Here is a 27,806-nt window from a genome sequence, read left to right on the forward strand (position 1 = left end):
TACAGCCTCATATTGGATGGCATGGGATGGGGGAAGCAGTTGCAGCTGGAACGCAGTGGAAATGGAGACAAACAAAGGACCAGGAATGTCAGATGGAGATCATGTTGCACGGCCCTAGAGGATTAAAATGTGTTTTTAACACTAGCTGCTCTTGTTTGGCTGAGAAGCCCCCAGGGGACAATGGTGCCCCTAAGGGGATCCCACAAAGCATAGAACTTGGGGACTCACATCATATTTTGATTTCATCAATTTAATCAACAAATTGACAATAGCTGTATTGTCTGAGCGGTAAGTGTAAATGTAATTAGATTGTGATGAAATTGCAAAACCCAAAATCTTAGACCATAAATGTTTTTACACAGGAAGGACGAGCTTGTATGTTTTAAGTAGTTGAGGTTGTGAAAGTCTGAGAATATGCTGCACAGCCCCCTCTGATCTTTAAAAAGACTTTTTTCTTCACAGTATTTGCAAAAAAGAGAAATCTCTGCATTTTTACGACTGGCTGACCTCCCACTCGTGTTTCTCATACAGACTTAGTTCAGAGACAATGAAATAAACACTGTTATTAAAATAATGAAAGCCAGTGTGTGGCAGATCTAGTATTCATATCCCTCCTCTGGTAAAAAAAAAAAAAAAAAATACTTAAAAAGTTGTTTTGTTTAGTTTGGTGAGGTTTTCATGTTGAAATAAAATGCTGTTGTGGAGCAGCCCAGTAGGCTCCACGAGCAGTTAAGAGCTGCAGCGGTCTCCCGTCTCTAAATTCCTAACTTTCAAAAGCAACAATTCTGGCAAACGGACCTGGAAGGAGTTCTGCTTCATGTTTTATAAGTTGTTTTGGAAATCCAGGTTGGTTGGGAATGCTGTATGTGGACTATACTGATCTTCATGTTCACATGGGATTGCCCCCCACTTTGCTATTACACGAGAGGCAGCATCTTACTATTGTGATTTTTGAGACAGTAGCCTGAACGGACACTCGTGCTTTCAAGCATTAATAACCAAATTCCTTGCCCCTTACTGGCACTCATACACTCAGCAGGTATGTCAGTGTAGAAACAGGCAGTGGTGTGTGCCCCAGGAATGCGAAATCTGACCTCTGAGCTGGAATTTGAGCCTCCTCACTCATCTGCACTCCTCTTCGAGATATTGGCTCTGAGAGCTGCCTCACACTGCCGAGCAGACTCCAACAACCACAACCAGTCAAACAAAGAAAGAGTTGGTTCGAGCTCTGACTCAAGCTTAATGAAGAGCTTATATTGCTTTGAAAACAGTTGAGCTGCAAGATGAAAAGAAGTTTGTAGTGTGAGGTTTCTGTCTCATGCTGCAGTTTTTTTATGTGCTCCTCAGAGAAAACATTTTTTTTTTTTACTTTTATACCCCCTTTTTTACAGTTTCCTCCTTGTCAAATGTAAACGTCTGACTTTCAAAAGTCTTTTCAGAGTGGAGCCTTAAGTGTTTAGCACTAAATAAGATGTGGCTCCTCTATAGGCAGAGAGGCTAAACAGAATCAGCGACGTGGACTTCTCGGCTCCTGAGGAGAGCAGGAAGAAAGCCCAAATGGCCGGGCTTACCACCTCAGCAGCTCCAACCATCCAATCAGCCCCAGTCCACACAACCACCATCTCAGCAAGCCAAACCTCAGGCTGGAAGCTTGGAAGGTAAAGCAGTGTGACTGCATTTCCTGAGTCCACCCCATTTAAACTCCCAATATGGAACATATTAGGAGGCCTGCAGGAAAAAATGGTTGGGGGTGGTGGTGCGTTCCTAGATCTTCTCTTTTACAGCCACTTGGAAAAAAAAAAAAAAAAAAACCTGAGTTAGACTGCTTTAAGTAGAAACTGGGCCTGTGAAAAGCAGTTGTTGAGCCCCTTATTGAGATCAAAGAGTATAACATATTTTAATATGGGATTACTTCTTGATTACATTAGTCAGTGTTAAACACAAGTTCCAAGCACATTATGGTTGTTTCTCCCAGAGTCACATTTCCAAGAACCCACAGAAAGGCACAGCCGCAACCCAGAGCTGTACAACTGTAGCCATGGCATTGATGTGCTGTTGCTTTACAGCTAAGGTAGAGGGCTTGAGAGGGATTTGATTATAGCACATAAAGCAGCTCCAAGCCTGTGTCATGGAAACTAACGATTTTATCTCACAGAATGCAGCAATTCAATTTTTTTAAGTGTTAATCTCCTCAAGCAATGACAGAACTGTTTGTCCACACCTGGACAAATGGAGTTTTTAAGGATCATTTTTCCTCTAAACTTAGTTTGATTCATAGTTAGGAGTTCAGATGAAAGATTTTGATTTAGCTCAAGAAACTATCCTAAAATAAGCTGCAGCAACTACGATGTGTCACATGTTTATACAACTCAGATACTGATGAGCTGTACCGACTAATTCAGATTTTTTTTTAAATCATAACACACCTGAGACAGTGAGCTTGAGAAGCAGCGGTAGGCGGGTGATAAATGCTGTCAGAATCCAGCCTATGGGTGTGTGTCGGTGCGTGCATGTGAACACACTGTGGCATTCTTTTAACCTCTGTGGAAAGTCACTAAAATAAATCCTTTTCATACGTCAGAGAGGCCCCTGTGCACCCTGTAATTACTGAAGGGAGGGTGGGTTCTGAAGGGAAGCATCAAGACCGGGCTGCTTTTGGCTTTTGAAAAGCCATCTTAAATGCTTTCTCAATGACCTACTCCAGGCTCGCTCAGAAGCCTGCAGGCACATTAAACAAAACCCCATTTTGTCGTTTAGGAACTGCAAACAAAAATATCCTGTAGGACTCTGAGTTAAACAACACTTCAAGTATGAACTATTGGTGATGGCTTCAGACACAACACACTCGTGAGCATTTCCTACCCCAAAGCACAGACACATTGTTCACAGTACTTCTTATCAGTTGTCTAAAACTTAGCATTTGACAAATGGAAAAGTACCCACATAAATAAACCTCCTTTTCCCCATCTTGCGTTGGGTTTTAGCCCATAATCCCTCCTGAAAGCGTGGATCCCCCTGCACGCTTGCATGCTGCATGTGCCAGCATGCCCAATAAGTGGCGAGCTGCAGAGAGTCGTAATTAACACCCTAAGCCGAGGTGAAAGAACTTCCGTGGCCCGCCGCTCATGAGGCAGAGAGCAGGAAGCGTTCAAGTGCTGTGTAATGTCTCTTCTTTTCAAAAGGTGCTATTACCCCACCGTGCTTTTACTGGGGACAGATGTGGAAATCTATGTCTTCTGTTGAGGTTTTTGGAGCTAACTTATTTATTTTTTATACTTCTGTAACTTTTTCAGAATCAATACCTACATTCTCACATTGTTTCGCATTTCCTCTTATTTACCCAAGTGATGTTTCTAAGTGGCTTGATTCAGATCTCTTTTGCTTCATAATGTGAACACCAAAAACCAGAGCAAAGGGGAAGCTTACGTAGAGGAATCTGCAGTCTAAAGAATGCTCAGAGGCCTTGGCAGGACAGAAACTATAATAACAGGGTATCAAAATGCAGATCTTTAAAAAGCTGTTTCCTGCTGTGCACAGTAAAGCAACTCTATAGAGACTTGCATGTATCCTATACTGACCAATGAGTGTTCGCTGTTGCTACATTGTGGGCCCCTCTTCAACATCAGTTTACAATCAACACAAATGCTGCACCTACAGCTAAGTATATTATACCAATGAGCAAAATGACGGCTTGTTGTTGGAGCCCAAAATTGGAACAAACCTTTTCACAAACCGGCAGTTTAATCAATACCATTCCCTTGCTCATGAAGCTGCTTACATTGTTTTTTCCCATTGCTGCATCTTGCCAGAGATGCAGTCGTCCTGCCACAAATATTCCAGTTTGGTAGAGCAGAGCAGGAGCACTCCCAGAAAGGCAGCTACAGTAGATTTTATATTGTCGCCTGGCCTTTCCTTCTGTCTACTTAAATCCTCTCACACTCTTGGTGGTAGCTCAAGCAATCTGCTCACTTTGAGTTTTAGCTCCTTGCCACCCCGTGTAATTGTGTATAAGTTCCTCTCCAGTGGTGCTGCATGCCTTTTTCCCATAACAGAGACACAAAGGAGTAGGATTAATGGCCCCAGTTGTAAGGAAGAGAGTGGAAGCTGAGACTGAGGCAAAGTGGAGCCACTCCTCTATACTTTTTGAACTCTTCATTGTGCTGGCTCCAGACAGGCAGCAGGCTCAAAGGCTGTCTGAGCCTTTATGGAGAAGGTGAAGGACAGATACACTGCACTCAGCAGAACACACAGTCAGACAACAGGCTTTCATATAAAGACTATAACAAAAAAAACCCACATTTTTCTACTGTCTCTGCACTTAAAAAGTACTCCACAACGTTCTCAACCTGATGTCTTAAACCCACTCAAAACACACAAATGCATCCTTGCAACTTTCACAGTTGTCAGAATGAGTGTGACTGAATGCCTCTTTAGCTGAATGTTGGCAGAGATCTCAGCACCCCTCCTCTAACTACCACCACCGCCAACCTGACAACCTAAGACCAGCAATTATGAAGGAAGCCAGCTTAACCACATCCAGTTTGGCAGGAGATTTTAGGATTCCAGAAGGCTTGTAAAATGTTCTGGTTTCTCTGCACACATTCCAGTATCATCGTGGTAGATTCAAGGTGCGTCTTTGCTCAGTTCAAATTAAATCCATGTGACACAAGCTGGTCAGTGATGATCTGGTCAAACAGGAATAGGAAGACTACTTAACTCCTAATTTCCCTCACAGCTAACTCCTACACCACCACGTTCAACCCTATCTCCTCACAGTCAACATTACCGGGGCTCTTTAGGACCTCAAGGGCATCTGGATCAGTGGAGCTAGCTTGCCTTAAAAACATAATAATGGTTCTGACTTTACACTAAAATACAAATGCCGACTCCTTTAATTAGCTCTTCCTTGCCCATCTCATTTGCATATTCCACCCCACTTTTCCGAATTAAATAAAAAAGTCTGCTTGGCTGAGCAGAAGGACAGCACAATTTCTATTTTTTGTTGTACTGACTATAGAGGACAGAGTGGAACTGTATTTTTTGTAAAATTTCAAATGAAATTATAGGAGACAAGATGTTAAAGGCTTTCCATAAATCTACAAAAAAAAAGATAATACTGATAATGATTTAATGAAATCAACATGAAGCTGAATCAATATACGAATACTTTATTACCAATGTGTGAATGGTGTTAGCTTCTTATCTGGATATCAATAGTATATGAAAACTACACACCAGATCCAGCCCATCCTAATTCAATTGTATCTTTTCTCAAGTTGGTATGAAATATATATATATATATATATATATATATATATATATATATATATATATATATATATATATATATATATATATATATATATATATATATATATATTGCAAAAGTGCATTTTCCATTTTTTCCTCTTGTCAATAAACACATTGCACCATACATAAATAGTAACATTGTAAAAATGACTCCATATTTACAGGTATAATATATATTTCATATAATATATAAAACTTTATATTAAATCTGGGTAGATGATATTTGGGATAGTCTGTAGGTTTCATCTGTGTTATCTGTGGTTGTTGAGGAGAATCTCCAGCCAACAGGGGCAGGAGGTGATGAACTGTCTTGAGTAACAGGGGCCCCAGCCTTTAGCAAAGCTGATTCGCACACTGTTGGGGTCATAAGGTCCATCCAGGAAGTCAGCCTCTGTGGTGTGCCTCAGGAGGCAAGAACGTTCATAGTCAAACACCTTGATGGAGTAGCCCGGCATCACCTTTCGCACAACCAGAGTTCTGCTGTTCGGCACATCCAGAGTGGGGGAGTTGACAAATATGGGGTGGTCACTGCGGTTATAGGCCCAAACACCATCAGGCTCCTTGCTGAGGAGAATCCCATAGCCAATTTTGCCTCTTGTACGCTGTACTGTGCTGCTTCGATGATCCAAGTTGAGCTGGCCCAGGCAAAAGCCTGTACCCTGAGGTAGATCGTAAAAGATGCTGACGGCGTGCTCGTACACTGTGTAGAGGCGGCCAACGCGGGTGCGGTGCTCCCAGTAAGCCACGTTACACCAGTGGCTCTGCTTTGGGGCATCAGGCGACAGACTGACATCTATAAGACACAAACAAATGGTCATTCAACAAAACATAAACAAAAGTAAACAGAGCTGTAAAAAAGGAAGGGTTGAGTTTTAGGGATTAACGATCTCTTTTTATTGTTCAGAGCAGATGGCCACCCTATAAATACTGAAGGAGGCACTGTATTGAAATCTAAGCCGTGTATAAATACCACTGCATGTCCAACTCACCCCCCCTCCCACACACATTCACTCACCCACACACAAAGACACACACTATACATATCCTGAGGGTGTAGTGAGGTCAGTTGAAAATCTGCACTTCCCGACTCTGTCTCAAGAGGGCGCTCTAATGATAAAACACAGTTTGCATTTGTTGCAGTGACAGGATTCAACACCTTTGGCTACATTTTTATAATGCTTCATATGAGCCAATTTACATAAAAATAATTTTTACCTCTGGAACAGAGCTGGCATTTAGTTCTTAAATATTTTTACTCAGTAAATCAGCCTCTTAATTCAGTTTTCATGGCTGCAGTCTGTGAACTCTTTCCAGTGACAGCCCTCAGCACTCCACAGTGAGTTACAGCTCCCTTGGTAGACTTCGATCTTCACCACACTGCAGAGACACATGCGTACGCATGATGTTGACTGTTCTCGGAGTCTGCTGAGGTCCACCCTGCCCATAGCTGTCCAGCATTTATTTGAGGAATGAAATGAACAGACTTCCCTGATCCCACATCTGCCTTCCTCAATGAGTGAGCCCCACTCTCCTCTTTGCTCATCTTCCTCACATTCCTCAGGAGTGGGGGTGATAAGAGAAGGCCAGGCAGGGGGTCCCCCTCCCCCTCCACCTAGCTCTTCCCCCTGCTGTGGGCCCAGGGACGGCATTCAGCTCCCTGACAACTTAGCACAAGCCTGTGACCCGGTGACCCCCCAGCCTTCATGCTATCAGCTCCCATTAACTCACACACAGAGTGATGCCATTATTTTGCTTCACAGAGTCTATTGGCACAGAGGATTTAAAGCCTGGGCCTGTGGCCCCATTCCTTTCAGTCTTTCTGCTCTCAGGGCTTAATGACCGCCCGCCCCATTAACAAACGCCTTTAAGGTGGAGCATCGACAATACCGAAAGCTACAAAACGCCTTGCTCACCTCCCATCCAACTAAACCTTCCTCTTGTGTGACTCACAGACACTTATACAAAGATTATTAAAATATTTGAGCAGATTTGTGCAGACAAAAACGCCTGCTGGTTGAAGGTGGCCTGTTATGGAGGGGAGAAAAAGAGTTGGAGGGAGTAAGGATGTGTTGCGAAGGGGGTAAGCTGCAGACAGGCTCTCTGTGTGTTTGCGCACACACTGATTGCTGAAATGACCCCCCTCTCCTCAGGGGCCCCTACATGCATGTGCCATTAGTGAATTCCACACTCCAGATCCTCCACTCTGAGCTCAGCTTTTACTGCAGCGCACTCGACCCCACAAAGGACTCAGCTCCAACTCGTTTATAGCCCTCTATTGTCTCAAATCAAATGGAGCCCACACATCAAGGTAAACTTGGTTTGAAAACTGCACACAGAAACACAAAAGACCAAATGGCCAATGTTTCCCTCGTTTTGGATGAACAGATGAAAGACGGAACAATTTAGTCAATTGGATCTAGTTTTCACACTTGGCCTGGAGCTTTGATCGGCTACACAGAAGATAGGGAGAACACCAGACCCAGACTTTTTCCTGTATGTCATTTTCAGTGCACCTTATAAGCTTATCAGCTTATTATACAATTCCACATTTGTATTTAGCAGGGAGGGGGTACTACAAGGTTGATGGTAAAAGTAGATCTACATTTCTGCTTTTGTCTCAAAATCGGTGCTTATGTTTGCATTTTTATACACGCTAAAGTCACATTTGGCTGCTCTAGTAATATTAAACTGTGTTTACGAACCGAATTGCTGTGATTATGGAGCTTTAATTACTTCTATTTGATTTGAAAGTGATGCAGACTCGAACCACAGTAAAGCTCAGAACAAACCTTGAAGTTAAGACTTGAGGCAGAGAAAAAAGGGAGTGTCTTCATCCCTTCTGACCACAACATGGACACCCATCTCTCTAAATTGGGCTTACAGAGGGTCGGCTCTGGGCGGAAAAAGGACGGCTGGGAGCAATTACTGGTGCTCTGCATCCATTTAACCCTGCCACCTTTTAACAGCTCTGTTTACTCATTAGAATGGTGGTGCATGTTATTATTGTTATTTTATTTTCAAAAGCCTCTCCTCTTAGTGTCAGTCTTGGAGTCAGTACGTGCCGCCTTGCCATGGACGCTTCACTTCCTGTTCCTATGGCCAGAGGGAATGATGTGAACAAATGACAGTTAATGAAGTCTCATGTCTCTCTGTACTAAGCCTAAAATGCTTAAGTCAAGGCAAGAATGCTGGTCTTTGGTACAACACTGCACAATAGTGCTTACAAATTTGTCAATCAGGATTTAACTTCAATAACAGTGCATGTTTCCCAAAAACTAGACAAGTGGTTTGCTTTTTCTGTTCCCCTCTGGAAAAGATCATAACAAATAATAATAATAATAATAATAATAATAACAAGGAAATCAGATTTGTCCACAAACACAAGGCTACATTTGCTTAATGAAACTGAAAGCAGACAAGACAAATTCAAGTGTTCAGACAAGAAATACCTTCAAGTGACCTCAGACTAACCTAAATTGCTTTTTTAAAATCAAAGTAATTTTATTCAAGTCTTATTACAGTCCTATTATAATAGTGTTCCCAGTTGTCTTTTATTATGTTGTTTTCTAGGACATAGTTTTTGGAGAGCGGCCATAGTTCATCAGAAATTTGCCTCTATGTTGCGGGCGGGACTGCTGGCCCGGAGTAAGCCCACCCTGTTTCCCAACATCATTCTGTTTACGTGTTCCCCCGCTAGCTTACAGCCCCTCAAAACCCCAACCGAACATTAGCGGTGTAACAAAAATTGCGAGCAATATCGGAGCAATTCAGCCATAGCGTTTGGAGCCAGATGTTAGAGGGGATGAGGAAAATGAAGATGTACATGGATCTGATCATTTACAAGTGGATGCATCGGAATGGAGTGGCGCAGTGAGTGTGCGGCCCACCAATTGTAGGACCTCAGTGACTGCTAAAAGCCTTTTCCAACTCCTTTCCATTTACTCCTGATTCCCATCAATTTGAAAAAATAAAATACGTTGAAATGGTATTATAAGCTTAATTTTCTTTATATATATGCCCTCCGTCAAAAGAAAAATGCCACAAGAACATGTTAAAAAGACCCCAAAACACAATCTTACCTGGAGTGGGTCTTTAAAAACTAGGAACGAAAAGATAAAAAAGGGTTCAAAACTGCTTTAAGTAATAATTATGTACACTTGAACTAACTCTTAACAGTTATTTTCTTCTACAAGAGATTATACGTAAAAATGTAACCTTTAAGAAACCACAACAGGACATGTTATAGAAAAAGGAACAAACTATTTTGATGGCTTCTCCATGGAAGCTAAACAGGTGATTATTAATGAACTATTGTTTTATGAACGTTACTTCCAATTAAAATGATTGTGTTATACAGAACAAAGCACCTTTAAGAGTAAAGGTCCTGCTTGCATTTGTTGGTCAACAGTGACGTCACACTCAGTAATCCAGAGCAAAAGTTACAATTTGTTTGGGCGCACTCAAGACAAATTCCAGAAGAATAAAAAAGGAGGCCAAAGTTTGTCACATTTGTCAGAGATTACAAGATTCCCCTAGGGACGAACAGGTATCCGGTTAACTTGGACATAAGCACACAACCACGTGGAAATGAAGCGCAGGTTTTTGTTTACATCGCTCCAGAATTTTTCATAGCATCAGCATGACACAGAATATGCATAATAAACCAGCTATGTGAATTTGTCTAAAGCTTTAGGCTCATGTGAGGATATATGTATTTAATATATTTGTATGTAGCAATAAAAGACAATTATGGCAGACAGAACTGACCCAATCTACTTCAGAGGTTCCCATAAAAAAGTTACAAGCACTGGGGATATTCAGGATTAGTACACAGCCTTGAGAGTATTAGAATCATTAATGATCATCCAGTGATGCTTGAAAAGAGATCTTGAAAATCTCAGGGGAGAGTAGGAAACAGGGTTCATGGAGGAGCAGAAAAGAGCTACCTAGCGGTAAACATATCCTTGCAACCTTGGAGTGAGATGAATGGGAGGCTTGGTGTCAGGGACAGGCATACAAACAAGAGCTTCCCCTCTGTACTAACATCTCCCTACCAAACTACAGGGCCACCCTCCCTCATACTGAATCACTTCTGTCCAAATCGAGGATTTGATGGATCCAAAACCTTATTGAGGAGACGAGGAAAAGTAGTAAGAAAACTTCTCTGTCAGTTTGTTAATGCAGATTAAAGGGTGGAAAACATTGTTTTGTGCAAGAGATCACATTCTACCTTAGCTCAGCTTAGTTCTTTTTCAATCTGGTAATGGGCTGAACAGTTTCTGCCCTCTATCGACCCTGTATTGGTGAAAATCTTAATAAAATTATCTGGTTTATTTCCATCCCTATTCCCTCAGTCCCATCAATACAATTTATTTCACTTATCTCCATTCTGCATCTAAGCATCTAACTCCTTCGAGTTCAGAGTAGGGGACAGCTTTACTGCTGGAGAAAACATCTCCCATAGGCAGACTGAAAACCACAAGTAAGACACATTTAGGTTGGCGTCTGGACTATCACTGCCATCAAAGTTGGCTTTATCTGACAGATGCACTAACTAGAGCTGCTGTTACATGTCTATGGATTTTTCTCCTGGAGGTCTGGCTTTTCTCTGCAGGGAGCAACAGATACGGAGACACAGATATACGCAGGGAGAAAACATTGTGGGAGCCCAAGAAACTGAATCCTGTCACCAAGCCTTTCTGGTCACAATGGGAATGTTTTACATTGTCATCCACTTCCTCCTCACTTTCTCTTAGTTTGTGTTTCGTGATGACCGCATGAGGGAGGAAAGGTCCCGTGTCCCAGATAGTCATTAACTAACTGAGTCTATGAGTTAGACAAATAAACAAAAGAGGGTGTAAAAAACACAGTAGCCTAATATGGCAAAACAATCTCATCACGTGAGTGAAAGTCCCAATTTAAGGTGGAAAAAGCTGTATTTTTTGTTTATTTTCGGTGAGGAAATGTACGGCTTTTGTCTTCCAAGTTTCCTTGCACTAATGGAGCATTACTGGCGGTGGTGGTGATCCCCGCAGAGGCCTGCAACAGTCTCCCAGAGCACATAAAAAGTTCTGCGAAAACTGCAGGAGATGTTTGTGAATATGTCATACCTCCAGGCAGCCTCAAAGGGCAGCAAAGTCTGAGAGAACATCGATAGCAAAACACTCAGCGCAGATCCTGCTGGGTGGCTGTGCTCTTTCACCTCCTCGTGCAACCTATCTTTTTGTGTCTGTCTGTGTCAGTGTGTTTGTTCGTTAGTGTGAGGAAGATTTGAGCCAAGTAGGCTGAAGCGTTTGAGTAGAACAGACCCAGCACATTCCTGAACCCCTCCCCTTGTTTTGCCTTCTAACTTCCTATTTGTGCTAAGACTGTTAAGGTTTAGGATACACTGTGAACGTTTTTTTTCTCCACTTTCTTTGCAAAAACACTTGTATTTAACCAATCTGCACACAACGTAGTGTCAAATAAGAATATTTTAGTTGTAAGATTAAGGACCAACTCATGGCACACCAATTAAGCTGCCCGTTGACCCTGGTTCCACTCATAAACTCTTACTACCATCAGTGCACAAGCATGGCTGAATCATTCTCCGATACAGTAAGGGGCAGCATTAACTCCTCCTATAGGCAGCTAGATTTGTCACAGATCGCCATCATTACACCGTTGACCAATTTCTTGAGTCCAGGGGCCGATGCAGCGGCACACCTCTGCAAGGCAGACTAGTGGCCAGTTCCAGAGAGGCAGCACCAAAGTGATCACATCTACCTAAAGAACCATATTTTGGGACAGTTGCACTCTAACCTGGTCCAGAGGTGAGTGGTACTAACCTAGTAGTATCTTACTAGCTTGTTTTGTTTGAAACCCTTCACTTGAAAAGAGCCAGACATGACAAGAAGGACTTTAGCAAGTTTAAATTTATAAAGTTATCTTTCAAATTAGAGGTAACAAGAAGCTCTTTATAATCAGGTTATTTAAACTGATTAATTTAGAAGGAAAGATTGGTGTTTGGTTTCCACTGGGCTGGAGGATGAGGCTGCTATGATGGACAGATTAATAATAACAATAATTTTGCCCAATGAGTCTGTGAGAAGAATAACTCCTGTCATGATTATGTGGCACCACAGTTTTTCTTTCTTTTTTAACCACAACATTTGCACTATGGTGAAACATAAACTGCTGCAACTCAGACATTTACCGGTAAACATTAGCTTTTAAATGAGAGACATTGTTTCTGTCCATCCACTAATTTACAACAAGCAAGACATTAATTAAAATACAAGTGTAAACAACTCCCTTAATTGACAAGTTTCTTCACTTCAAAACCTGTGAATGAAGATCTGGATGTGGCCAGATTTGATTAGGTAAATTATGTTTTGGCAGTCACAGACAGTGGAAGAGGTTTAAACCCTACCCTGAAATGCGACAGCCTGACTGCACATCCTGAACCACATCGCCACGACTTAAAAAACGCAAACAGATAAAAGATAAGCAAAGCACACATGGCAAAAGTGGTTATAATCTACCCTAAATACCAAACCAGATGAAAGTATTTACATTAGCATGTCTGAAACTGATTCTTGGGGAGAAAAAATGACTGTTGAGCACACTTCATGGCCTTACAATATATTTGAATATATAGTTTCTGGTAAAATCAATATATCAATTGTATTTGTCACATTTAGTCCCGTATTAAAACATAGAATGAAATGAAGACAAAAATCTTGAAGATCATGCTCCAGATGGAGGAAAATTTAAAATGTAAACATCAAGGCTCTGGATCTGTGCTTGTCCAAATCTATTACATCTTCAACACAATACAAAACAACAACTTTCTTTGCTTTCACCCCAGCCTCCACTGCTTATCCACACACTTAAAGAGGTTCTATGTTGAAAATCACGTTTTTGGTGTTTTTAACAAGTTCTTGTGGGATTTTTCTCATGACATGCATAAAGAAAATGAAGTCAAAAATGCACATTAGACTACTTCTCTAATCAAATTGTTGTGAGTCAGAAGCAAAAAAAAGTTCTTTGAAAATTTGCTTAATTGTGGCAGAAAATGCACTGGGCAGACCACATACTTCCTGCACTCCTCCCCTAGCAACAGGGAGGGCTAGGGGGGCGGGGTTGCTCTGACCCAGAACTCCCACACACAACTCAAAGGCAAATTTCTAATGAGCCGCTGTCGCTCTGCAGAAACTATGTCCTAGAAAACAACGCAAGGTTTTTGATTTTGGCTAAAAACAGCGTAATTATATTTAAAAGACCACTGGGAATCGCTTTTACAATAGATGAAAAAATGGTCGGAGTAGACTTTATAGACTGGTTAAACAACACAAAGAAACTAATAGGTTTTTACCTTCTTCCAAATTGAAGAAGAGAAAAAATATTAAACCTAATTTGTGCCAGCAACTGGATCACAAGTTCAAATACAAAGTTCCATTAATCTTAGACAGTTTAGATCCATTTATGGAACAAGAAGTTAAGCCAAAACGTTCACAAAATAACATGCACTTAACAAGTTGACCTTCTTTCACATGTTCATGGAGACCAATGCGAGGCTTTCAAATTTTCAGGGGACTGCTCAAATGGGGTATTGCCCCCCCCCCCCCCCCCCCCCCCCTTGCATTGAGAGGGGGCACACGAAGACGCAAAGCTAACAGTTGGACATTCCGTACATATTTAATGGCATTGCATACTCTATTTGTTGCTGTAACCCTGTGCCCCGAGTTGAATGAATGGCCTCATTGGTGAGGACCAGTGCTGCTCTGCGGTATGACGAGAGCAGAGATGACAACAGCAACTCTCTCTGAGCACATGTCAAGATTAGCTACCTCACTTTATTTGCTCAGGGAGAATGTAGAGAAAATCACAGAACACCTCCTGTTATTTCTACTGGTTGCCCTTTCTCCCTGTGGTAAGCTTCAAAATTAAAACAGTCAATTTTTACCCCAAAACGGCCGCACTGTTCTTGAAACCGAACTACACTATGAGGATTTATCTTTATCTGTGAGCCCTTCAGAACACAGTCAAACACCCAGCAGCTTTGGCACCACAGTGGCCTGCCAAGCACAGATAGATAAACATTAGCCTCAGCAGGCTAGTTTCTGTTGACATGCAAGAGGTTTCAGGGACTGCTTTAGATTAGCATGACCTTCGCTCCGCACATAGAGGTCATATTACTTCTTCATGCCAGGGAGTACCTTTGGCTGAAAAATGTCTCCCAAAACCCCAAACCAATCATTATATGTATATATATTTTGTTTTCCAAAATCCTATTTTAGCTGTAAGATACAGACAGGGAAATAAATCTCCATATATATTTTTTTTTTCTTGCAGTAACTGACGGTATTTTTAGATTTGCTCATATATCATAAAATTGCAGTTGGACAGACAACAAAAGTACGGCATATATTTATATGAAAAAGTGGGGTGTAAGGACAGAGGTTTATCTGACTTAACATGTGGTAGAAAGACCTAGAGCAGACCTTTGTCAAAGCAAAGCCTAACAATGCTGAGAAAAGGAAAATGATAAATGGCGTTATCGCTCTTATCAATGGCTTTTCTCTATGTGTATGTGTGTTACGTAAGGGGAAACGGAAGCCAGCCTCCCAGGACAGGAACAGATACTTGAGACAAGGACCATGGCTACAGGACTTCACGCGCCACAGACAAAAAAAAAAACTTTCGCGATGTGCAACTTCAACTGTCCACCCCCAGTTAAAGACTCTGCAAACTGGACATTACAAACGACTCATAAGAGCTCAACTTTCGTCTCCTGAGATGCTGGCCTTCTCTTCAACATTCCTCCGTCTCCCCCGCTGTCAAAGGGGCAATTCACCGCCTTGCACTGCTACAAAACCCAGGCTGCTTTTTAAAACAGGATGTTTGTCTGAGGCCTCCTTCCCCTCAAATAAACAATCCGCAAAACCTGATTTTGCGAGGCAGAGTGGAAGCACTCGAGTCACATTATTTCCACATCCCGTATCCTGGAGCATTTGGGCCCTAAGGGAGTGTGGGCGGCCAGGCGCAGAGAAGGCCCGGGGCTGCGGTAGAAACCTGAGGCTATGTGCCAGGTTTCAAGGGGGGAGATGAGTCTGCATTATGTCGCTGCGAGGTCTGAGGGATGGAGGAAGGGTCTGGAAATAAGACTAACATGTTAACACAGGGCATAATATCTTGTGGGAATACTTCTAGATGTACTCACATGAATGATATGCTGTGTCCAATTAGCTCTGAGACATTTTAAGATGACAAAAACCATTTACTATCTAAAAAAACATGCCAACAATTTGTCACAGATTACTCACATTTGAGCTTAAAAGACTTCTTTGAACTGACCATTTTCTGTGCTGTTTATCCATTTTATTTATGCTGCAGCTGTTTACTTGTTCATACATTAACACTGACCTTTGTTTGAAACTCCAAGTACTGTTACACTGTTAGCAAAACAGAAAACTTAGCAAAGAACAAAAATATTAATCTTCTAAAGAAGTTCAGTACAAGCATAAATGAAAAAGAAAATCTCTAAGAAAATGTCCAAGAAAAACTTTAAACGCAATTTGGAACGCCTGGAGAATTATGGCTTCAAACAATGAAAGATTTCACCAAAGTCTGGCGCCTTGAAAGGAAAAATATAAGAAAAAAGGGGTATTCAAGACTTTCAGCAGCACTCAAACATTGAGTGCAACGAGTGATAAAGGACATATGTGCTTTCTCTTAGAACTTTAGAGACACATTCAGTTGCAGATATTTCTTAACAGTAATTTTTTACATGATAAAAAATCAGGTTATAGAATCATAAGTCTTCATGTTAAAAGGACATCATGACTTTGATTTGTTTAAATCAAGGCAAACTTCGTAATACTCCACTGCACTGATTTTTCCTGGAAAAACCATTCCTTCTGTCTGACACAGACAGAGGGAATGGTTTAGCCCTTGGTGATGGTCTCTTCCTAACACAGACAGGCAACTCTGATTAGTATTGACTGCTAAACCTAATTTGTTTAGCTCTGGTGTAAATCGTGATTTATATGAGACACAGAGGAAGAAAATTAGTCTTGAAGATGTATAAACAAAAACAGGGACACTTTTTTGCCGTCTAAACCTTTGTACAAAGTAAACTCTAAGTTCTCTGAGCAGTTTGTAGTGACTCATCTGAGCCCTTTCCCATACATCCGTCAACTGACTTGTTTTTCCTGGATGAGTGTGAGGCAGTGCCTGAGTGGACCTAACACAGGGACGGCGTGGTTGGCCTTCCACAAGAGTCAGTCAAACAAAAGGTGGAGTTATGTATGGCCTCTGTGTGGGAAATCGGTCTACCTGCTGATGGCCACACTCTTCCAGCAAGTCCTTTTGCTCATTTTATCAACATTTTAACCAAGTGACACAGTTAGGTCTGGGTAAACTAGGTAAACTTCAACCCCACTTTAGTTCCCCGTGTCAGGCTAGACTGAGTTACTACACAGAGCATGCATCATTCCTGCTTTATGTGACGTGTCCTTAAACAAATTGTACAAAGAGGGACCAACCTCTGTCAGACAACCAAACACTATGACGCCAAGCTCTACCAGGTTTGAGAGATTATTTGCATTTTAACTTGGTGGTATGAAAGTAGTAGAACTTCAACTTTGCTAATGTTTTTTATTTTTTTTTATTTTTAAAGAAAGTCCTTTAAAAAATAATTACATTTAATTTAAAACATCTTTTTAGGTGGTTTGCTACAACGTAACAAACCCCCACAAAATATATTTTTAGAAAAGCATTGAAAGTAAAGAGGAACATAACCATGGAGGCATTTTCCCAGTTCTCCTAAATAATGTATCATTTGCATCAAGTAAACAGTGACATAAAATTTTAAAATCTATCTTCAACGCAAACTGAACTTGCAATAATGAAAACAATCATTTATATATGATCCAGACCACCACTTATTAAAGTCTCACTCCAATAACAGTTTGATCTATTGTAAACATGTCCCCAGTGGTCTTTTAAATATGATTATGCCATTTTTAAGCCAAATTTTTAAAAACTGTCTTGTTTTCTAGGAAATAGATTCTCCAGAGCAGCTGGAGTTCATCAGAAATTCACCTCTGAGTTGTGGGCGGGACTTTTGCCATTGAGTTTTACCCATTATTTCTTTGTTTATGTGCTCTCCTGCCAGCTTACAGCCCCTTACAACCCTAGACGAACATTAGCGGTGCAGTATCGAAGCTATCCAACCATACAGTTTGGAGCCAGATACCAGCTCAGATGAGGAAAATGAAGACATACTTGAATCTTTTTGTCTGCAAGTGGATGCCTCAGAATTGAGTGGAGATTGTGGCCTGCCTATTGTAGTTTGGATGTAAAAACTACAATCTTTTTTCTGCTCGTGATTCACAATGATTTGAATACATAAATAGTCACAAACACAGTTTAAATCCTAATTTTTTATAATCCTGTTAATACCATGGTCTGGGTGAATACTCGCTTCTGATTGGCTGCTGGGTGTGCGTTAAAAAGTGATATACCACAGGATAACTACATGGTGAAAAAAGAAGTTCCGGTCACATAGCTTAAATGTTCTGTATCACTGCGCTAGCTTCTTTAAAACAACAAATTTGCTTCATCATCTGGACAAAAACAAGGGATAAGAGGTGAACTTTCTCTCTGAACTGATGCTTTATTCAACCCATCGGGACGATCAGCATATATATATATATATATATATATATATATATATATATATATATATATATATATATATATATATATATATATATATATATATATATATATATATATATATATATATATATATATACCCCAAGGTCAAAATGGGAAACACCTCCGAAGATGGTAGAGAATGAGAGGGCAAAGATCCTGTGGGACTTCCAGATCCAGACTGATAGGATGGTAATGGCGAACCAACCAGACATTGTAGTGGTGGATAAAGAACAGAGGAAAGCCGTTGTGGTGGATGTGGCAGTGCCAAGCGATGGGAACATCAGGAAGAAGGAACATGAGAAACTGGAGAAATACCAGGGACTCAGAGAAGAACTGGAGAAAGCCTGGAAAGTGAAGGTGACAGTGGTGCCTGTGGTAATTGGAGCACTCGGGGCAGTAACCCCCAAGCTGGAGGAGTGGCTACAACAGATACCTGGAAAGACCTCAGACCTCTCAGTCCAGAAAAGCGCAGTGCTAGGAACAGCTAAGATACTGCGCAGGACCCTCAAGCTCCCAGGCCTCTGGTAGAGGACCCGAGCTTGGAGGAGAAACCACCCGCGGAGGGTGAGAGGGGCGTATTTTTTTTTTTATAAATATATATCTCGCTTTGTATCGCTACATCTTGACTGCAGCAGTGACAACGCGCCGCACCACGTAATAAATAGTCCGCTTTTCGTGAAAATAGCTACCCAAATCGGAAAAAAAACAAGATTTAATGACTAAAAACTGATTAATATTTATTTCTTTTGTAAGTGACCATGGTGGCAATAATAAGAAAAAACTCCATTTAAGAACATTTTCTACAACTTGCAGATCTGCACTGCTTAAATATGTCAGATTACCAGTACATGTACAGCTGCACAATACTGAAACAGTGTAGACTGGTTTTTGTAGAACACTTCCAACTAACACATACTCATAGAGAAACCTGAATCAAAACTATTCTGTGGAAATGTTTATCTGAATCTAGAAGCTTAAAATCTTTCCGATGCTTCTATCCAATTTCCCATTATTTCTGGGAAGCGGAAAGAGAACAGTAAAAAGAAGGATAGTGAATCATATCATCCTACATGTCCTCTGGTCACTCAGCCCAACAAATGTGAAGGAGTCCAGTCATTCACACCTGGGATCTCAGCTCACAGCAGCATGATCGTCTACACTGTGTTACACTGTCAAATTCCATTGGGTTGATTGAGGACACGACCTCTAGAGGCTGATAAACGGAGGAGCCAGAGTCTGACAAAAAGTTTAAACCCAGAGGTACCTTTAAGCACAAATCAACGCATGGCCAAACCTTATGACCAAAAAAATGTGTAGTGATCAACAGTCAAAGCTGCGCTGGCTACCGTTTTAAATTCACTGCAATGGTTGGCCTGCAGCAGCAACAAACACAAGGAACCCCCTTGATGTTGGTGACAAAGTGACATAAAATCAATGTGTAGAAACCCTATCACAGAAAGTTAAATGGGAAGCAATAGAAAGCGCTTTGAGGTTTGTTTTTTTATACGTTCACACGGTGAAGTACCAGCTGTGAGGAAAGGGTCAGACTAAGAGGGCAGCAGCACCAGCAAAACTGCATTCCCTCACACACTGGTGCATACTTTATCCAGGGTACAGTGCTGAAGGCTGGGTCAGCTCATGATATGAACTGACATCACAAAGCCTGCTGGGGGCAAACACTGACACAGCAATGTTTAAACAAGTCTGCGGGAATGTGTGTGAATGTGTGTGACACCCCACGATATGGATCATTACAACAGACATTATAACAGCAATAAGCACACGGGAAAACCCTTCAAGACTGCATGAATAAAAGCCGTCTCACTTTTAAATGAATGCATCTGCATTTGAACTATTACCTTTACGAAACAGTGTGTATTGACTTAATGGTCATCGATTACAAGTACAAGTCATTTCAAATTTCCAAAACCATTCTCTGACAAATAACAGAACTAGCTTGAATGGCTTCTCAACCAGTGAGGTTGATGCAGAGGAATGCTCAATGGGTATTTCTGTAGCCAAGGGCTGCAAACTGTAGGAGATTATTCAACAACACCCCATCCTAGTCTATACCCACTAGACTTGCTTTTAAGAGATTAGCTTGTTCCTGGAGTATGGGTGGGACCTGAACCTCAGACAACTATAGTTTTACATCAACAACTTCCCTAACTGAGCAGAAAGCAAGTCATGGAGAAAGACATCTTCAGAGGTTTAATTTAACACAGATCACATATCTACCTGTTAAGGGTGAGTATGAGGACACTCCAGTCATTAAAATGGAATATATTTTGGAAATCTAGTGTAAATATTTGCTAAATAACTGCTCTTTACTCGGTGCAGACACTCTTTGAAGAAACCAAGCTAGAGAATACCAAACAGTTTCAATCTAACACCAGAGACATACATACAACACCAGTGAAGTCACTGATACAGAAAACACCCCACAAAGAACTGGCCGTTTGTTTTCTCTAGTTATTTGGCCGAGTGTGTCACAGCCAATGCAGAATGATTGCACCCAGCCTGTAAAAACAGCCTTGGAGTTGGAAGAAACCAAAGCCTTGCATGTCTAGATCCTCCCTAACCAGAGTCTCTGAGGAATTGTGGTGCGCGCTCTGACAAGCCCCTCATTTGTTGACTCAGGGAGTGTCGCTGGGCCTTGCTAAGGTGGTGACAGTATGTGTGCACTGGGGAAGCAAGAGCCCTTGCTGACTTAATACTTCTCGGCCAGGTTGGCATGTCAAGTTCTCAGTGTCCAAACCCCTGAGCCAAGGCAGAGCCTTTTACAGGAAATGCCAGACCATGCGTTCCCCCAAAATAAGGGCTCTGATTCCTTGTCCACATAATGCTGCGCATGCTGGTTGTGACCCCTGCATGGGGGGGGGGGGGGGGGGGGGGGGGGGGGGGGGGGGGGGGGGCATGCTTACTATATGCCGTGAGAGAGAAGTGTTTCATTTCAAATCAGAGGACAGGAGCATTTGTACTTGCGCAGTGTGGCCCCCATTCATGTGAGCGCCCGCCCCTCTCTGCAGCCCACTCTCAGCCACACTAAAGGCGGTGTGTGTGTCTGCACACACTCACGTGGAAATATGTGTGTCTGTTTTTTGAGCAAGCTTGGATCTCATTACAATTTGATCCTGCTCAAATATTTCTTAAAGAAAAACATTTAAAGGATGGCTAGGTCTGAAGGCAATGCACACGCCTCTGTGAAACTGCTCCACTCACAATGAAACCTTTATCTGCAAAACTTGGGCCACTTGTAATAGTCGCTAATGAGAAAAAATGAGGTACATCTGAAAAAGGAAAGCATTTCCATGCATTGAACTTCTTTGTGATAAAAGTAAAGGAAAAAAAAAGAAAACTTTAAAACTTAAACTTGCAGACATTCTAAACTAGTTGAGCTAGCACATGGAAAATCACTTACTAACATACCGATGTATAAAATATTTAGCTTTTATGCATAAATGACACATTTTATCTCTCAATTTATCGGATGTTTAAGTGTTGGTAGTGTTATAACTGTTAAGTCTGCATTTGGGCACTCAGAGCCACCCAGGATGTTGAGCCACCTCTTCATATCACATCTTAAATTCTCTAACCAACTCTCTTATTGTCTGAATCACTTTAGTTCCTGGTTGGCAGTGATTAATATATAACATCAGATTGAAACATTTCGTCTTTGAGAAAAATCTAACAGTTGTAAAGACACACCCACCTGAAAAGTCCCCTTGTGTGTTGTTTGGTGAGCTGGCTGCCTCGGTTTCAGTATACGATAACGTGGAGTCCGACAGATCTGAAGAGAATTTTAAAATTATAGAAAAGCTTGACAAGACTGAATCCAGCTTTGACCAACTGACATGTCCTTAGGATCATAACCTTTCGAGAAAGTACAACTATTAGCAAACTTCAGTTTATACAACAAGTCGTGTTTGTGATGACTACATGTTTTAAAAGAGGCATGTTTACTAGTTCTGTGGCAAAAAGAGGACAACCCCACAATATAAAACCCACTTTCGCCTGTTTGTGGTTGATGGGACTATTCTTGTCATGTAGGCGTTGTCCTTCTTACAGCAGAGATGACTTCATAGATCAAAACAGTCTCAGCACTACATTAAGTGAACTGTCAAAAACTTGAAGGCTGCTTTAATATTTCCTTTTTTCACATTAAAGGTCTACTGTATATTGTCTGTATTTTAGGGTTGGTGTGTTGTTAAGCTGTTAGAATTTAAAATTCTTGCATAATTTGTATTCTTCCTTCCCTGAAGCTAAAGTACAACTTTTGTTCCTGAAATCATCTTTTCAGAACAATAGTACTTTGGGTTTTTTTTTTCTTTTTTTTAAATACTTGATCCTGCACAGTTGATTTAAAATACTGTAAGCCGTATCTCCTAATTTCATTTAACGGCTTGTGCTTGATGATTTGTATAAGTGAGTTATCCATTTGTATTTAAGATAATTTTTCAAAAACATCCAACATGTCCTTAGAGCAGTGCTTCTCAAATAGTGGGGCGCGCCCCCAGGGGGGGGCACGAAGCGATGCCAGGGGGGGCGCGCGGTGGTGGCGGTTTTAGGCACAGGTTTGTCCGGTGCGCAAATTTAACGTGGGGGCAGCGGTGACAGCGGCTCAGTGCTTGGAAAATAATCTGGTCCACTATTCGGTTCCTATTGTCTGTTCTGTCTGTCCGCGGCTGCGCGAGTGAGAACGAAAGGGGAGGGGTGGTGTGGGCCCTGTCTGCCAGGGGAATCGGGGCACGCGGACCACTGCTACCGCTGCCTGTTGCCCAAGATCACCGCTGCCCTTAGATTCCTAAGCTCATGCTAACAATGTCATTCTTTATGAACTATTGTAGACATTTTGATGACGTGTCTTTATTTTCCATCCATGTTTTCTTTGTCTGCCTGTGGTTTAGTTGGTGTCAGACAGACATAAAGACAGCAGGTAATGCAGGAAAACAGCTGCACTTTTATGAGATCAGAAATAAACAATCCGTCATTTAGAAAAAAAAAATCAGCACGTTTTTACCTATTTCTTCAGACTAAAAACGTTAAATATATTGGTGCTGCTGTGTTAATGTTTCAGATCAATTTAGATTTAATATTATTTATTGATTGAATTATTTTTTTCAGCATCAAATGGTTCAGTTGGTCAAAATGTTTCTAGTTTAAATAAGGAATGACAGATTTTTTTTATTTCAGGTACTTTCAGCTTCTTTTTTGTTTTAGACTAGAACAGGGTTTCTGTGGCTAAATAAAGTTAATATTTGTTGAAAGTGGATTTATTTTGCTTTTTTCTTTTGTTAGTGTTAAAAGATACAATTTTAGGTATACAAATTTTATAGATACTGACCTGATGTATTGTCACCGCGCGAGTGTGTCTGTGTGTGTGTGTGTGTGTGTGGGGGGGGTTATGGGGGGGGGGGTCAGGGGGGGCGCGAAACATTTTCTTTTCCTAGGGGGGGCCTGGCAAAAAATAATTGAGAAGCACTGCCTTAGAGGATTGCATGTGTTGAGATGAGTGTTGTTGTTCTAAAATAGTCATACGATATTTCCAAAAGTTCTAGATCAAATGATATTGAATGTGTAAACAAAGAGTGGAGTCATGCTGCGTTCCTTCTGCATACACCTGTCAGGTAAATTCATGCATCATTCAGCGTAATGTTTCATAGCAAATAAATCAAACTTTACCAAAAAAACTAAACAAATCATCACAAAATACTATGACATTGGCAAAATACAACTTTCACCAATATGACTTATTGCATTTTTGTGCAATACTGCTTAGGGGAAAATAATATGTGCAAAATATTAAGACTTCAAGATCACACATTCAAAAAAAATAAACAAGCTTTAGCCGCCACATAAATAAACTATTTGCAGACAGTCAAACTTACCCAGTGGCTTGTGTTCTTCATTAGAGGAAAGCCTTGAATATGGGGGTGGGGGTGACTCTGTAACACAAAACAGCAACATCAATAACCTAATGAAAGGAAGGAGGAAAGGTTAGGCGGAAAATCTGCTGCAGAATCACCAAAGTTTCTCTGCAAACGCCAGCCCCGTGCAAACACAATTCTGTTTAACTGTTTGAAGTCTGACAAGATCCAGCTGACATTTATAATACAACGCTAACATCACAGCATGCTATTTCGAGGCAAGAAAATCAGTTAAGTTTGGAAAAAAATAAATGTTTAATATATTTGGAACTTGTCTAATCGAACTTTAGTGCACACCTTAATCCACTTTAGAAACTTTAGAGAATGAGCTTACTATAGCAGATTCTGCGTAAAACTATGTTCAAAGCCTTCAATAAAAGGAACAGAATGATATAATACAAAACTAAATTTCAACCACAAGGGAGGCTTCAACACCATAGTTCCATTTCAGAGCAAGAGACCACATATTCACACTTTAGAGTCTGCTATAAATTCAAGTCTTTTAGGCTCCAAGCTGATTAAAAGCCTTCTAAAACCAACACAAAAGACTTTTATTTGTTCATTGTTCTTAAGCATTTTTATTAAACCAGAATAGTTTATTTTCTACAACCGCAGTCTGACGATAACTTTTAGTTTAACTTAATCTCTACTTTTCAAATTCAGTGTTTTCAGGATCTTGATTTCATCTAATAAAAAAAAAGTGAGGAAAATAGCTTGCACAAGAGGGAAAGCACAAAGAAAAGAAAACTTTGTGAGCACACTGTGACCTCGCCTGCAGGGAAAATGGGAAGGAGAAAAGCATAATAGCAGCGGGTCCTTTAAGAGTGGCGGCAGTAATTGCCAGGATCTGAACTCAGTCACTCAGATACACAGCTAGTCAGTCTGGCGCCAGTAGTATGCAAACTGTATATTATCACCACTCCTTCACCTAAATGGCATGAGGGGACCTCCTCAGGACAAAAGGGCTTTTAAAGCGCAACTTGAAACTGATCTCATTCGAAAAGTATAATGCCTGGCAAATTAGGAAGGAGAAGTTTCTGTCCACTTCAGTACTTTAAGTACTTTGCCTGTTTTTTTGTTTTGTTTTTTAAGTCTCTGAGAGAGAAAAAACTTTAAAGGACAACTTTATTTTCATATACTCAAACAATAGAAAATAATGCTAAAATAAAGCACAAGATTAAACCTGAGGAATGAGTTTCTTTTGACTCAAAGCCTTTTCATTACCTGTGTAATAATTAGATATAAGTCTCTATGTTTTACATTCTGGTTTTGCAAAATCTAAACCAGTAATTAAAGTCTTTATTCATAGCCCCCCTTCTTTTTGAATAGCGTGAAAGAAATACCAGCTCTACTGAGCCACGCATGAGCGCATGTGAGCTATGTCTACTATGAGCCTCAGTCCCAGTGCAGGGAATGTGCCTCTCTCCTCACAATTCATCTTGGGGGTTTTAGTGGAAAGGAAACCTGCGCTTCACATGCAGATGTACCAAATGTTCAACAATTTACATGAAAAATGTTTTACTTATTTAAAAAATAACTTATGATAAAACTTTACTGTATTTGAGTCTGATCATTTCTGACGCCTGCTCCACTTTTGAGATCCAGTAACTCATCAATTTCCCAACTATATGAATTTTGATAGTGCTGAACTTGTGACTTTAAAATGTTTGCAACAGCCCGCTGGCTCTGGACAACGTGGATGTTATGGAAAATACGCCTTCAATGCCAGTGAGAAGACAGAAATACTGACGCTTGCATCTTTACACATGACACCAAGCCTTGTCAATGGGTCAGCGGGGTTGAGTGGCCCAGCGTTTAAACTAAATCGCAGGCCCCATCCGCAGCCAAGTTTTAATACGTTTAATACGGGTCAGGGAGTCTGTGTGTCTTGAGGAGCTCACTCCAACTCAATGGAGAGGAACTAACATCTGAATCTGGACAATCTTATCATATGGGGGTAAAAACTCAAAAAAAACAACTAAAAACATCTGAACTGACAATAGATATATAGATGATCTAAAGCTATAAGGTGACAAGGGTTATAAGGAGTGCTGGAAACGGACAAACACTTGGTTCTGATGCTGTAGGCCAAAGTCATGCTTTATTCTGTCATGGGAAGATTTTTAGGCCCTTAAAAAGTTTTCTGAGCCTCTTTTCAAATGTTTAAAAGCATACTATCAACCAGGCTGTCCTTGGTTAGTTTGGAGTTACTGTGCTTCATGTTGAAGGAAGGAAGATGATGATGCTTCTTCTAAAGTATGAGAGCAGATGAAACTCTAATCTGAGTGACAATACAGGTTTACAGCATAATTTAGGCCACATGCTTCTCATATCATGTAGACTAATAGAAAATTAAGTTGCAGGATCAACATTGGGGGGGTCAGTTTGATCATAAAGGATGTGTTGCAGGGGGGGTCTTACCTGGCCCACAGAGCCGGCTGTAGTGATAGGGATTGCAGCAAACAGTGGGGCAGTCCAGGGCCCCAAAGCTCTTGCACTCACAGAGTGGCTTGAGCTGAGCCGAGTGCTGGAGGTCAGCCCAGCGGTACACTTTACACACCAGCAGCGGTGGAGACGCCGCATGTCCACCAAACTTCAGCTCCGTCCCGGAAACCATGACACATTCGCTCGGCATCCCTCCTCTGGACTCCACTGCCTCCAGTAAAGTATCCAGCGCCTTCTCCTTTAGCCTTTTCAAAAGAGAATATGTGGCGGACTTCAGTTCTTGCTCCAACAGCACGCGGGGCATCGCCTCGTGCGCGTCAGGAGAGCCGCCGTCTCCTCCTCCAAGGTTCCTCAGCATGAAGTGGCACGACCCTGGATCCCTGTTACCCTGAGCCGTTTCCGGACCCCTAACCTCGAAGTGGTCCCGGTCTTTAAATAAGCAGCACGTCACCGTCCTGCACTCGCTGTCCTGAACAGAGCGGGGGCTCCCCTGTTCCTGGACGCACACTGCGCCCTCATCTTGGTCCGACGTGACGCCCGAGCCGCTGCTCTCCACGGGGCACACGCACCCCAAGTCTCTTCCAAAGGACCCACTCGGGGTCATCGGTCTGAACTCCGTTTTGGGAATTTTCTCCGGGTTGTTGCCGAACAGATCGTCCCGACAGCCCTCACTAGTTGTGCCATTTCCATCTCCCCCCTCTTTATCTGGGATCAAACGGCTTCTCCACAGTCGCCGCACAAGACCTGAGCGTTTCGTCCTGAACATACGACACCTCGAACTACTAGAAGGGGGGTTATTCGTGTACGGATAGACTACACACACTTTTACTGTCGTTGCAAATCATCAATGACACCGAACCGCCGTGCAGTGCATGCACAGCCAACCGATGAGCACTGACGGTGCATTAGAATAAAGGCGAGTTTGTTGCATCTACAACAACCGACCCGCGACGCAAACGTACTGCAGCATTCCAACTGACAGGCATGCGTTCAGCTGGGGCTACGGAGCGGCTGCAGACGCTGGCTTCTTGTCCAGGCGGAGTGGACCCTTCAGTGTGTTTGTTAAAAACACGCAACAACACAACACAACACGTCCAGTAACATAATCCCAACGAGCAGCCTTAAGATCAAGTCCATGACAGTTCCCCGAATTGTTGGATCTACTTTCTACACCGGCGCGCAGAGCGTGAGGCAGCCCACTTCAATCCAATTAAATCCAATGAAAATACAGCAGAAGTAAAAGATCCTTTCCGCTTTCTAAAGATGTTCTTTTTTTTCTTTTCTTTTTTTAAATCCCAGCCAAAGCCTCCATGAAAGCGGAAACTACACGAATCCGTGGCTGAAGCGCGCGCCTGCGTCTCTGCTCAGACCTGGACCAAACTGCAACCTAGATCCCTTTCTTTCTTTCTCCGTTTCTCG

General features: G+C 41.6%; 1 protein-coding gene across 1 annotated transcript; it reads right to left on the reverse strand.

Annotated features, from left to right (window-relative positions):
- Positions 1–5,148: 5,148 nt before the first annotated feature.
- Positions 5,149–27,806, reverse strand: smad6 (SMAD family member 6). The gene is made up of 4 exons (XM_004069613.4): positions 26,364–27,806; positions 23,904–23,960; positions 21,728–21,805; positions 5,149–6,103 (listed from the first exon to the last, which is right to left on the reverse strand). The coding sequence occupies exons 1-4, from the start codon at positions 27,151–27,153 to the stop codon at positions 5,562–5,564; spliced, it is 1,467 nt and encodes a 488-aa protein (XP_004069661.1). The 5' UTR covers positions 27,154–27,806; the 3' UTR covers positions 5,149–5,561.

The sequence above is a fragment of the Oryzias latipes genome, chromosome 6 (assembly GCF_002234675.1).
Source record: "Oryzias latipes chromosome 6, ASM223467v1".
Lineage (NCBI taxonomy): Eukaryota > Metazoa > Chordata > Actinopteri > Beloniformes > Adrianichthyidae > Oryzias > Oryzias latipes.

What these genes read in the sequence shown, in the direction of transcription:
- smad6 (XM_004069613.4), bottom strand. Translation starts at nt 27,153, where the DNA reads ATGTTCAGGACGAAACGCTCAGGTCTTGTGCGGCGACTGTGGAGAAGC. An exon ending in CAGCCGGCTCTGTGGGCCAG is followed by an intron (nt 23,961 to 26,363) that starts GTAAGACCCCCC and finishes TTTGTGTTACAG; the next exon opens with AGTCACCCCCACCCCCATAT. An exon ending in TGAAGAACACAAGCCACTGG is followed by an intron (nt 21,806 to 23,903) that starts GTAAGTTTGACT and finishes AATTCTCTTCAG; the next exon opens with ATCTGTCGGACTCCACGTTA.